The 13263-nt window shown below is 53.9% G+C and overlaps 1 protein-coding gene across 1 annotated transcript in view; it reads left to right on the forward strand.

Annotated features, from left to right (window-relative positions):
- The window catches only part of WNK2 (WNK lysine deficient protein kinase 2), a 147409-nt gene continuing 134755 nt past the window's right edge, over positions 610 to 13263 (forward strand). Inside the window, 2 exon segments of the mRNA XM_018052501.1 lie at positions 610 to 830; positions 1403 to 2076. Of these exon segments, the coding sequence (XP_017907990.1) occupies positions 1405 to 2076 (672 nt within the window). The 5' untranslated portion in view covers positions 610 to 830; positions 1403 to 1404.

A 13263-nucleotide genomic window follows, 5' to 3' on the forward strand; every position in this document is an offset into this window, starting at 1 on the left:
GCCCCTTCGATGTATGGGGATACTTGCTGTCATATTATGTACATCTGCCAGGTGTGGGTGGGCAGTGGTCTGCCAGCGATGACATGAATTGCCTGTCATCTCCTCCATCACCGGGCAGGCATGATGCCCGCATGCCACCAGCATGTCCTAGGGAGAACGGAGGAAGCCAGACTGACTTGCATGTGTGTCTGGAACATGCTTAGCTTCATCCCTTGATAGGCCTAGGCTCGTCCGTCATGGACAGGCTTGAAAAGGATAGGCTTGTAATTTAGGATGTCTTCCTGGACTGATTGAATCTTGATGAAATCGGCAGCCTTTCCAAAAGGCGGACAAACTAGGATGGTCAAGCCATTTCTGCAGGGGGTATAACAGACCACTCGCGGCCAGCAGTCCGGTGAGGCATTCCTAAGATCCTCAGAGGCCAGCAGTGCCCCCTGGAGGGAGAACAAGAGGGCTGCAGCGGGCCTGCGCGGCCCCGGGGGCTGGCCTGCAGGTGGCCGCGCGCGCCCGAGGACAGGTGGGCGTGCCAGGCCCCGCCCCGCCGCGCCGGCCGGGGGCGGGCAGCCGAATGCCCCGCCCTCCTCGCGCGCCGGGTCGGATCCCGTGCCGGAGCGCAGCCGCGCGGAGCCGGAGCAGCACGCGGGAGCGCGGCCCCGGCGCCGGCCGGCCAGAGGGAGTAGCGTCGCGCCCTGGTGCCGAGGGTGACCCGGGCCTGGAGCGCGGACCCGGGCCCTGAAAGCTACCCAGACCGAGCGCGGATCACGGCCCTGAGAGCGGCCTCGCTCGACCCTGCTGCCGGGCCGCGGGCATGGACGGCGCCCGTTCGCCCTGTGAGTGCAGAGCCCCCCGCCCGCTGCCTTTGTGTGCGCGCCGCGTCGCCGCAGCCCCCTCCCCGCGCGCCCCTCCTGCGCCCCGGGCCGCGTCCTTTGTGGAGCCGCCGCCTGGCCAGTACCTCCTTCTTCCCCAATCTCCTTCACCCCTCCCCGGCCCAGGGTTGAGCAGGGCACGGCGCCCCCACTCCCCCAGCCCCGGCCTCCCGGTTCGGTCTTCACCATCTCCACCTCCCAGGGACATCCCAATAGGCCCCTTTCCCCGCGGTTGGGCAGGGCACAGGTGTGCTCTCCTCGGCCTCCTGGTCCCCTCTGCAGCCTTCCCCGGTCCCCCGTGAGACAGCCCTGCAGGGCTCCTCCGCGGCCCAGGCCGGAGCAGGGCACGGCCCCCTCCCACCCAACCCGGCCTCCGGGTCGGGTCTGCAGCCACTCCCCACGGACAGCTCGGCAGGTCTCCCTCCGCGGCCAGGGAGGGCAGGGTGCGGACTCTGGGGCGGTGCTGTTTCATCCCGCGGCCCGGGCAGGTGCGGCGAGGCCAGCACTCACACAGCGCTGTGTGTCCTTGCCCGCAGAGATGGACGACGATGGCGGCCGCCGAAACGCCCCGGGCGCACTGATGGAGGCCGGGCGCGGTGCGGGGCCCGCGGGCATGGCGGAGCCCGCGGCAGTGCCGCGGGTGCGGGCGGCGCGGCCGGGGCCCCAGCGCTTCCTGCGGCGCAGCGTGGTGGAGTCTGATCAGGAGGAGCCGCCGGGCCTGGAGGCTGCCGAGGCGCCGGGCGCGCAGCCCCCGCAGCCGCTGCAGCGCAGGGTGCTGCTGCTATGCAAGACGCGCCGCCTCATCGCCGAGCGCGCCCGAGGTCGCCCGGCCGCCCCGGCGCCCGCCGCGCCTGCTGCGCCGCCGAGCAACCTTGCCGACCCCGGCCTGGAGCCGGCGGGAGCGCAGGAACCCGGCCCGGACCCCGCGCCCGCTCCCGTGCCCGCCCCCGACGGCGGTCCCCGAGAGGAGACAGCGGCCACGAGGAAGGAGGACACGGGGGCTCCCGAGGCCAGGCCGGAGCTCGGGCGCGCACGCCGGGAGGAGCCCGAGGAGGAGGAAGACGACGAGGACGACCTGAAGGCTGTGGCCACCTCCCTGGATGGCCGGTTCCTCAAGTTTGACATTGAGCTTGGCCGCGGCTCTTTCAAGACGGTCTATAAGGGGCTGGATACGGAGACCTGGGTGGAGGTAGCCTGGTGCGAGCTGCAGGTGAGGGATGCGCTGGCCGCAGGTGGGTGGTGGGTGAGTGCAGTTCCGGCATGGCGCCATGCCTGGCTTAAGCCAACCCTGGCGGCGGCCGTCTGTCTGTCACTCTCTGTGTGGGTGGTTGGTTGTGCTGGCGGTCTGTGTGGTGAAGGTTTGGGTGATGGAGGTCGGACCTCCCAGTGTGCGGTGTGTGACTGGCACGATGTGAGCCCATGATGAAGAGTGGGCACTTGGAGGGTGTGTCTTCCAGTGTGTGTTAGTGCTGCTCTTCTGGGCTGTACTGACACAGACAGTGGGTGTGGGGGCTTCAGAGCCCTGTGTCCAAGTGGTCACAGGGTGGTTTGGGGGACTCTCAGCTGCTCATAAATGAACACCTTCCTGTATCTTGCAGAGTGTACACGCCCTAGTTGGGGATATCTGAGGGGCTTCCTTTGACCTAGGGTCTGTCTACAGTGAGGCCTGGGGGACAAAACTTGGAGGTGTTGTCACTAGTTAGTTCACGATGTGGATGTGTGAGAAGTCCTAAAGTTAAGTCACGCAAAATGCAGGTGGGGTTTGGTTTTGTTTTGTTTTGTTTTTGTGGATATAAAGGCTCTGGACATGCATTTTTCATAACCTTGCCCTCCTGTTGGCTGTGTCAGCCCCAGCCCTAGAAGATTATATAAATGGTAACTCAAGCTGCCCTGGGCCAGTCCTGGAAGCTGGGGCAGCGCCTGTCACAGTGGGTGTTTATGGGCCCTCCCTTGTTTGGGGGAACAGCTGTCAGGCACTGGGCTGGCCTATGCGAGAGCTGGCCGTGAGGGTGTAAGCCTACCTCAGCACCCTGTAAAGTTATAATAGCTGGGCCTGCCAGTCCTGACGCAGGCTGCCTGCCACACTGCAGGCAGCTTTCCTTTTTGGCTCAGAAATGGGATTTGGTTGCTTTGTCCTCTGGGCCCCTGCAGGGTGGCGTGTGTGTGTGTGTGTGTGTGTGTGTGTGGAGCTGGCTAATGTGTCCAGTGTCCACCTGTCTTCAGCCTTTCTCCTGACACAAAGAGCTCTGGAGCCTACCCTTCCCCACAGCTCCTTGGTTCTTTGGTGGAAATACAGGTTTTTCATGGTGAAGCCAGTGGTGTTCTATTGAGACCCTATCCCTCATGGCTGCAGGTTCTGGGCCCTGCTGAGGGCTGGCCTCAGTAGTCTGTGGTCTGGGGCCCTCGGGATGGTGTGCCGGGATGGCACAGTCGTGGGCTGGGCATCACTGCTGTGTGTGAACACATAGGAGAGAGGGGACCCGGAAAGGGAAGATGGGAGAGGAAAAAGGACTCCTGATTCTAGAGTGCGGTCATGTGCCTTCCCTCCCTCCCTCCCTTCTTACGCTAGCCAAGTGGCCTCTCGTGTGGTGCTCCAGGCACCCACTGGTGCTCTGCCACGGAATGCCTCTGCAGGGTAGAGGACAGGAGTGGGGTGCTGCAGCAGGCAGGAGCTGAGTTAGACCTCAGCAGCAAAGCCCAGCTGATCTCGCTGAGGCGCTGCAGGCTCATGTGACCCTTGGAGGAGGTTGTTAATTCCCATTCCCTTTAAGGCAAGGCAAGCTGTTCTGCCTCTGGGTCCCTGAGCAGAGCGGCACCAGAGTGTAGCTATCCAGGGGGCTTTTCCTCCTGTCCTCTTGGTGGGAGTGGGAAGGTGGGAGATTTGGCTTCTACTCTGTCTGGTTTTGCTTCTTCTACAGTAATTACTGGGGGCCCCATGCCAGCCAGAAAACTGTTCCTGTATCTCCGCTAAAAAGAGGGCTGATGGTGCAGCATTTGGGTTCAGCTGCTTTCTGCTGGGCGGGTCTGAGAGGGTTTTATACCAAATGGGGCTGGGACCCAGCTTAGGGCAGCAGCCAGGCGTCTGCTGTGTGTACTCTCCTCTTTACTAAACAGGAGGCTGCTGTCACCCTCATTTGGTTGTTGAGCACCCACCAAGGTCACCTGTGAGGATCCAGATGATAGAAGGGATGGCAGCGTTGTGGGAAGAGGCCACCAGCCGTCCTTAGGAGAGGAGAGAAGGGTGGAGGGCAAGATGCCGAGTCAGTCCTCTTAGATCACCAAGCACCGGGGAGGGTGACAAGTGGCCTGCTGGCTTTGTGTGTGGGGAAGGGGTTTCCGAGTGCACAGGGTGGAGATGTTCATCTTCCACCCAGCACCCAGAATTCCCCGGCATCAGGGCTCCGGGGAGGGTGGGTTGCCGGGAGCATTGCCTTCAGTTCGGGGTGCTTTGCAGGATTCCTCCTGCTCTCCAACCCTCCCTTCCCCAGTCCCCACAGGCTTCTCAGCAGGCAGCTTTGGAATGCCCTGGAAATCAACCCTCAAAAGTCTGCTTCCTCCTCTCAACCTTGGGGTCGTGGGAGATGTTGGCACCTGCCTGCCTCCCCCAGAACTGAGACAGTGTCGCCTATTTGATTTTTCCAGGGTTCCCTACCAAGGGAAGGAAAGGCTGCATTTTTGGACCTAATAAGTCTGGCTTGGAGGATGTAAGATCCCCATGACTTCCAGTTTCCTTCTAGAATTTAGTTTTGAAAGAGCTTTGCGGAAAGAGCAATATGTGTTCACGTCACAGTGAAGCGCAACGATATGTTTTTACCTCCTGAATTCTCCAGACATTCAGAACTGATACAGATTTTGAGGGGGAAGCCATTTTAAAGTATTACCTCCCCTTCTGTTTTATTTTCAATGAACGTGTATTTCTGGCACCAGGACATGTTACAGTAGCAACAGGGACCTAGAACCACTGGCTTTAACTCACGTTTCCCACGTCTGTGTGGCCAGCTCTGGCCCCTCTCAGACCCCATCCTGTCAGACAGTGCATGGGATAGCTGGGGCTTCTGGTTGACTCTGGGTTGCCGTGGAAGGATAGATGTGGATCACTGACATGGTCCCAAGTGACCCAGGCACCCTGTTTCACCTGCTGATGCCGCCGAGCCATGGGCGGGGCCTCGGAGCAGAGAAAATGCAGCCACCCCAGATCCCAGCCAGTGTCCAGAAGCCTCGTGGGAGATGGCCTTTGGACCACCTGCTTAAGCCTCTTTCTCGAGAACTTGGAAGGAACCTTGGTTTTCAGCCCCCTTGGTCAGTACTGCCCCTCCCGTCAGCAGGCCCCTGCATCCAGGGAGACAGGTCTCAGGTGCCGTGTGCTTCCTCCTCCCCACAGAAAGCTGCTGTTACAGGGCTGGGCACTGCCTCCGGGGGATTCCACCTGGAGCTCATGTTTCCTGCTCTTGTTCCTGGCCTGCGCCAGTGCGGGAGACATTTTGCCTCATGGAGGTGTCAGGTCTTGACCTTTCTGGAGTACTTGAAGGGGCTTTGAGGGCCATGGGAGCCCTAAAGAGATACCATAGGGCCTGAGTCCCCATCAGCCAGGGACGGGTGCCTGGGTCCCTCAGGTGTCATCATGAAGCTGTCCTGCTGGTTGGTACTGTCCAGAGGTGACTGTACCCCCATGGGCTGGTGATGGCCTGGACTCCAGGCCTGAGAGTCGTGAGGACCGCAGGACCTACTGCCATCTCCTTCCTGTGGCCGTGGAGGACTTGTGTTCCCAACCCACCCACTCCAGCCAGACCTCTGTCCCATTCGCCTCCCCGCACCCCGGATGTGGATAATGCTTCTAGGGGTCTGTCGGGTGCAGCCATTTGAGGATGCTGGTCCCCTTACTGTCCTCAAAGGGTGACCAGGTCTTCCTGCCGTTGGTGTGGCCTGGAACCTCTCCCATGGCTGTACTGGGTGCTGAACTCATACTCTGATCATACAAGCGTACCGTCATCTTTCATGGACAGACCAGGCACTGTCCTGCTGTGCTGGGCAACCTCAGGCCTGGGATTGAGAGGTGTTCCCTGTGGCCTCCAAAGCAGACTCAGGTGCTGCCTCATCTGCTTTCAGAGGAGCCACAAGCAGCCGGATCCGGCTGACATGGGGAGTCAAGGGGATGTGCAGAGGAGATGGTGCTTGCTTGCTGTAGTAGGATGCTTGGGTGCTGTGCTTAGTCCCTCAGTTGTGTCGGACACCTTGTGACCCCATGGACTGTAAGGCTCCTCTGTCCATGGGGGTTCTCCAGGCAAAAATACTGGGAAGCCATGCCCTTCTCCAAGTGATCTTCCCAGGCCAGGGATTGAACCCAGGTCTCCTTAATTGCAGGCGGATTCTTTACTGTCTGAGCCACCAGGGGTGCTTAGAAAGGGCTCAGCTCAATTTGATTGGCAGTCACTGTACTTTTTTATTTTTATTAAAAAAGAAATCTTTTAAGAGCTTAATTTTGTTGTGAGAGGTATATTTTGAAAGCAGCTGGGTGTTGGCACTGAATTTGCTTTCTCAAATGACGTTCCATGTGCCACCTTGACCACAGTTCTGGTCTGGTTGGTGAGAAAGGTGGGTGCCAGTTGCCTGAGAAGCCTGTGGAATGCACTGGGGAGGGGCCCACCAGTGCTGAAGTGTCCACGTCCAGAACCCAGAGGGGCCTCCCCTGTCCCCAGGCTTTGTTGGGGGTGTGGTCAGAGTGTGGTCAGCAGTGATGGACAAGCAGCCTGAACTGTGGGTCACCACTGTGGGCACATTGGGCATTGTGGCTCATTCCCCATTGGAAGAAGCTGCTTCTCTGGCTAAGTATGTGTGTCCCAAGGTGTTCTCAGGGCTCTGGCATATACCAGGCTGAGCGTTTCAGGCCTGAATTGCCCAGTGACTTGGAGCCCAGAGGGAGGATCCTCAGACTGTCTAACTTGAGTGGAGGGGTAGTGGGCATTTCTCCGCCCCCTGTGCCATTTCAGGTGGTAGCTGGGGTGTAAGTCTGAGGTGGGTGAAGCTTTGCTGGTGGACTGTTACGTTAAGCTGGAATAGGATGGTGGCAAGAGAAAGAATTGCTGAGAGGAGGGCAGAGAGTGGATGTTCAAGAAGGTTCCCAATGCTGGGTCTTGTGTCTGGGCTCAGCAGTGCAGGGTGGTGTGGTTTATTGGTTCAGTTGGCGTTTTTTGAGCACATGAGCTGGTTCCAGCCCTGGATACTACAGTGAACAGGAGCATCTTGATGGGAGAGCCAAGTTCTCTCGGAGGAGGGGGTGTTTGCGAGAAGAATGCAGGAGGCAAGAGAGTGAGTCTGTGGAGAGACTGTCCTGCGGCCCTGGGCTGGCTGGCCTTGTTGGGTGCTTGCCACTCACCTTTCAGAATGGCTGACTCTAGTAGCCCTCTGCCTGGCTGTAGGCATCTCTTGGGGTTGTTGGCTTGGGTTGGAGCTGGATGATGCCGGAGGTGACACCACAGAGCTCCAGGTCACCACTTTGAAGCAGGAGAACTTGACCCAGTCCTGCAGGAGTTTGGGCCATGGGCTTGGATCTCCTTTGTGGTCTGCCTTGGCTGAACAGTGAGATTGGTGCTGGCATCTGCCTGAGGTGGTAGGAAGGCAGGGCACACTGTGTGAACCCACTCTGGGAGCAAGGTACCCTGCTGCATTTGGGTCCCAGCCCCACAGCTTCCCAGCAGAAAGGCCATAGAGAGGGCGCCTGCCTCTTTGTACAATGAAGATAGTGCTAGCCAACCCTCACAGGGTTATGGGGAGTGTGGAGAAGTACATTCAGCACTGAACGTAGAGCAGGCACTCTTCTCACCCCATGTGAAGTCCCTCAGTCGTGTCTGACTCTTTGCAACCTCATGGACTGTAGCCTACCAGGCTCCTCGGTCCATGGGATTTTCCAGGCAAGAATACTGGAGTGGGTTGCCATTTCCTTCTCCAGGGGATCTTCCCGACCCAGGGTTCGAACCCAGCTCTCCCGCATTGTAGGCAGATGCTTTGCCATCTGAGCTACCTTTGGACCCATGCGTGTTGGTCTAAACAGTTTTAAGAAGCTGAGCTTGAGGTGGAGAGCAAGCTCTATCTGGAGGAGCAGGGAGGCTTGCCTGAGGCTGGAGGGCCTGTGCCTCTGCCTGAACACCTGACTGCTGCCATCTTATCATCTGAGCTGCAGATAAGGAAAGGGTGTGAACGAAGCAGCTGCACTCTCCCAGAAACAGATTAGGATCTGCTTCTGGGCACAGACAATGCAGGAGCTGTGTTTTGGGTGGAGAGGCTCCCTTGGTGAGGATGCCGAAGCCCAGTCTGTCTGAGGTTGGCCTCCTGAGTCAGCTGTGGGTTTTCATCCTTCAAATAGTTTTCAAATCCAGATCTGCTCCTGACTTAAATTCTAAGATTTTCTGGAATACTTGATCACTGCCTTCGATTTATGTCAGCATTCTCTAAGTAAATGTTAAAGTTTTTAAAAAAGAATTGAATAAAAGAGGCAATGTGGTATAGAGAAATAGATCATTGAAACAGAATAGAGAGCCCAGAAAGAAATGCAAATAAATATATGACCTGACCTTTGACAAAGGAGCAAAGGCAACCCAATGGAGAAAAATGGGTCGTTTAAACAAACATTGCTGGAACAACTGGACATCCACATACAAAAAAAGGAATCTGTGCTCAGACTCTATACCTTTCAAAAAAGTTCACTCACAATGGCTCATAGACTTAAATCTAAAACACAGAACTACAAATCTCCTGGAGGATCACATAGAAGAAAACAGGTGACACTGAGTTTGACAATTACTTTTTAGATACAGCACCAAAGATATGATCTGTGAAGGAAACACTTTTTAAGTTCAACTTCATTAAAATGAAAAACTTCTGCTCTGCAAAGGCCTATAAGTGAATGAGAAAACAAAATGCAGACTAGGAGGAAATCTTTGCCAAATGCATATCTGATAAAGGGCTGTTACCCGGAACCAGGGAGTCTTGCATTGCAGGCAGATTCTTCACCATCTCAGCCACCAGGGAAGCCCCAGAATACGGGGGCTCTTAACTCTTAAGACTTAACAGTAAGAAATCAGACAACCAGATTAAAAAATGGGTCAACTGTGTTTTTTTATGAGTCAGGGAAGGTGAACATAGACCCACAGTCTTCTCCTTGTTTCTGACCTTGGCTTCTAGAACAGAGGGAAGATCCTGGAGGGAAAAGTAGGATAAAGACCTTAACAAACATCTCATCAAAGGAAATATACTAACCATTGAACAGATACATCTTATTTCACTGGGGAAAATGCAAATTAAAACGAGATACCACTAAACAACTATTAGGCCAAAATGCAGAACATGGCATCACTGAGTGGCAGTAGTGGTAAAGAACCTTCCTTCCAGTGCAGGAGATGCAAGAGACGGGTTCGATCCCTGGGTTGAGAAGATCGCCTGGAGGAGGGCATGGCAGCCCACTCCAGTATTCTTGCCTGGTGAATCCCATGAACAGAGGAGCCTGGTGGGCTACAGCCCGTAGACTTAAGTGTCTTAGCACACGCATGCACGGCATCATCAAATGCTAACAAGGATGTGGAACAGGTGGAACACTCATCTATTGCTGGTGGGAATGCAAAAGAGGACTGCCATATACTCTTACCATACGATTCAGCAACCATGCTCCTTCATATTTACCCAGATAAGTTGAAAACTTATGTCTGCATAAAAACCAGCATGCAGATGTTTGTAGCAGCTTTGTTCATAATTGCCAAAAGTTGGAAGCAACCAGGATAGCTTTCAGTAGTTGAACAGATAAATTATAGTACACCCAGAGAGTGGAATATTATTCAGTGCTAAAAAGAAAGGAACTATCAAACAGTGTAAAGATATGGGGGAATCTTTTTTTTTAACTTATTTATTTTAATTGGAGGCTAATTACTTTACAACATTGTGATGGTTTTTGCCATACATTGACGTGAATCAGCCACCGCTGTACATGTGTCCCCCATCCTGAACCCCCTTCCACCTCCCTCCCAATCCCACCCCTCTGGGTTGTCCCAGTGCACCAGCTTTGAGTGTCCTGCTTCATACATCAGACTTGGACTGGTGATCTATTTCACGTATGCTAATATACATGTTTCAATGCTGTTCTCTCAGATCGATATGGATGACTCTTAAATGCATATTAGTAAGTGAAATGCATAAAGTAAGTATGTCAATTTGAAAAGTCTGCATACTATATAATCCCAATTCCATGGCTTTTTGGATAAGGCAAAGCTTTATGCAGGTCTCCTGTGTTGCAGGCAGATTCCTTACCGCCTGAGCCATCAGGGAAGCCCATAATGATGGATACATGTCATAAATTTGTCCAGACCCAGAGAACGTGCAACACCAAGAGAGAACTGAAATGTAAAATATGGACTTTAGTTAATAATAATTTATCAATATTGACACATCACTTATAACAAAGTACCACACCAAAGCAAGGTGTTAATGATAGACAATACTGTGCAGGTATGAGGGCATATAGGGGAACTCTGTTTTCTGCTCAGTCTTTCTATAAGCTGAGAATGTCTTTAAAAAATAGTTTATTAATTAAAAACAAAACAAAGCAGTGTAACAGCTACATTAAAGAAGTTTGCAGAAATGAAAAAACTCATAATTAAGTGATTATAATTACTTATTTTTGCATATTACCTTCAAGTTCTTGTTTCCCCATAAATAGCTTTTATAAATACCATTATAGTCTCTAGGTGTCATTGCTTTTAAAGTTTATCTTTATGTTTCTGAGTGTTTGTTAATCCTATGTATTGGTTTGCAAGGAGAGTCTGTGGTTTAGGGTCCATTCCTGTCTTTGTGCTTCCTGTTCTGGTCCTCTTGGAGGGGTTTTCCAGAAAGCCCTGCTCAGCTGTGCTCTGAAGGTAGGGAGCAGAGTGCAGCCTGGGCAGAGTATCCCTATCCATGGCAAGGTGGTCTTGAATTGTGGGCTCCCTAAGCATCTGCTTCCAGGAGCTTCTGTGCTCCTGGAGTGGTCTTTATGCCTTGTGCACAAATCAGGAGGGTCTAGACAGTGGACCCCCTCATGCCCCACCTCCTAGGGACCAGGGATGGCCAGCTCCTGAGCTGGGATATTCCCCTGGTGCTCAGGAGTGGGGTCTCTTTGGTGGCTTCAGGAATTAAAGATGGCATGGCATGAACCCTGCCCAGGCACACAGGCAGAGGAGGCTGTGGAGGAAAGAGGGGTGCCAGATGAGGCCTGGTGCCCCTCTATTCTGGTGGTTTGCACAGAGCTGTCCTCACTTGGCTTTGGCAGGTGGGGGGGTGCTCCTTGGCAGTGAGGTTCAGGCCTGACTATCGGCTGGCCATGAGCAGGATGTGGGCACAAGGGTAGGGAGGAAGCTGTGGTGTGGGGAGAACTTGAAATGGATGTGTAGACCCGTATGTGAGTTTATTAGGTCCTTGGAACCTTTGAGAGGTCTTAGGACTCTGTTTCCACTGATGAGAAGGAGACTCAGGGGAGGTGGCACCCTAAGCTCACACTAAGGGGCAGCAGCTGGTGGCATACCTCAGGCCTCTCCCCTGGATTGTCATTTTCCATGTGTGTTCAGGGGCTTCCCTGGTAGCTCAGCTGGTAAAGAATCCACCTGCAATGCAGGAGACCCTGCTTCGATTCTTGGGTTGGGAAAATCCTCTGGAGAAGGGATAGTTACACTCTTCAGTATTCTTGGCATTCCCTGGTGGCTCAGATGATAAAGAATCCGCCTGCAATGCGGGAGACCTGGGTTTGATCCCTGGGTTGGGAAGATCCCCTGGAGGAGGGTATGGCAACTCACTCCAGTATTCTTGGATAGAGGAGTCTGGCAGGTTACAGTCCATGGGGTTGCAAAGAGTCGGACACGACCAAGCAGCTCAGTATAGCACAGCACGTGTGTTCAGAGGGTTGCTGTGGAAAGGGAGGTATGACTACATAGGCGTGGGGAATGCTGGGTCAAGCATGAATTGCTATTGTGGGACTTCTCAGAGCCTTTAAAATACTCACTGTGTTGTGAAGCTCTCAATGGGGCATGGGAGGCCTTGCATCCCCTCCACCTTTTCTTTAGCTCTTTGAACATCTCGTGGGACCAGGATGGGCTTTGGGGGGGCATCCTGTTGGCTGACTGTTGGTCGAGATACGTATATTCCCGTGGCATGTCTTGGCTTCATTTCAAACACCATGGGAGTTCCCATCTCACTCACTGCTGGTGCTGTTGGCAGCACTTGGATCTAAACATGGAAAGCTGGCCTTGCCCTTGAGAGTTTCTACCTGTCTCAGGCCAGAAGCTACCCTGGAAGGACCTGTCCTCCTCCTGATGTCCACCCCCAACTCCCAGGCCTCCTGCTTTCCTGACTCTCTCTGTGCTTTCTCAGAAGTGGATAAACTGGGAAAAGTCTTAGCTGTAAGCCAAGTGTGGCTAAGCAGGGCAGACCTTTGATAATTCCCTGAATCTGAAATCTGGGGATGGCCAGTCCAAGACTTTAGAGACTCAACAGTGTCAATAGGGTACTTTCCTCAGCTTTGTTGAATTTGTCCCCTGTCTCATTGTCTCATGGTGGCAGAAAAGCTGCCATGATTCCAGGTATCACAACCATATGTGAAGACAGGAAGCAAGTAGGTGGTTAGGTGGCAGTTAGGTAAGATGTCCATATTTTAATCCATAAAGGGAAATATTTGCCGGTAAGCTTCTTTGGTTTTTCTGGTTTGCAGTGAGATAGTGTGGTCTCCTTTAGTTGTGAGGGCATCTGGGAAAGGCTCGATGGTGTAGATGGGTTGTGATTTGTTTCCTGGGGTGGGGCACAGTGGGTTTTGTTGGTAGAAAGGTGTGGCAGGCAGTGGGCAAGTGCAGAGGGGTGCCTTCCTATGTCTGTCTGGGTTACCTTATCCTCCCAGGATCTGACTGGTGCTCATGTTTGATGAGGCCCTCCTCCACCTGGGCCTGTCTTCTGGACAGAACAGCCCACACACTCTGCTTCTTTTAGGTGCCTCCAGGGGCTGCTATGCCATACTCCTCCCACCTCTCACTTCCAAGAGTCTGTGGCTGGGATCCTGTGACCTGGGAGCTCTCTACGTGCCCTCTTTCCTTTTTCTCTGAGCTTTACATTTCCCCACAAACATTTTATTTTGAAAAACTTGGACAGAAGAGTTGAAGTTATCAGCTGTTAACATTTTGGCATGTTAGCTTTGTCTCTGTACCTCTGCGTGTGTTTTATTTTGGCCCATATACAGCTTGCCCTGAACACTTCAGCACGTGTCTCCTATAGGAGTGAGGATATTTTCCTGCAAAACCACAGCTCAGTGTCCCACTCAGGTCTAACTCGGATGCTGTCAGCCACACGTCTGATGTGGACTGTGCCTTCCTAATAGTTTTCCTGTTTGGATCCA

Source organism: Capra hircus, chromosome 8 (genome assembly GCF_001704415.2).
Source record: "Capra hircus breed San Clemente chromosome 8, ASM170441v1, whole genome shotgun sequence".
In the NCBI taxonomy this organism is placed as follows: Eukaryota; Metazoa; Chordata; class Mammalia; order Artiodactyla; family Bovidae; genus Capra; species Capra hircus.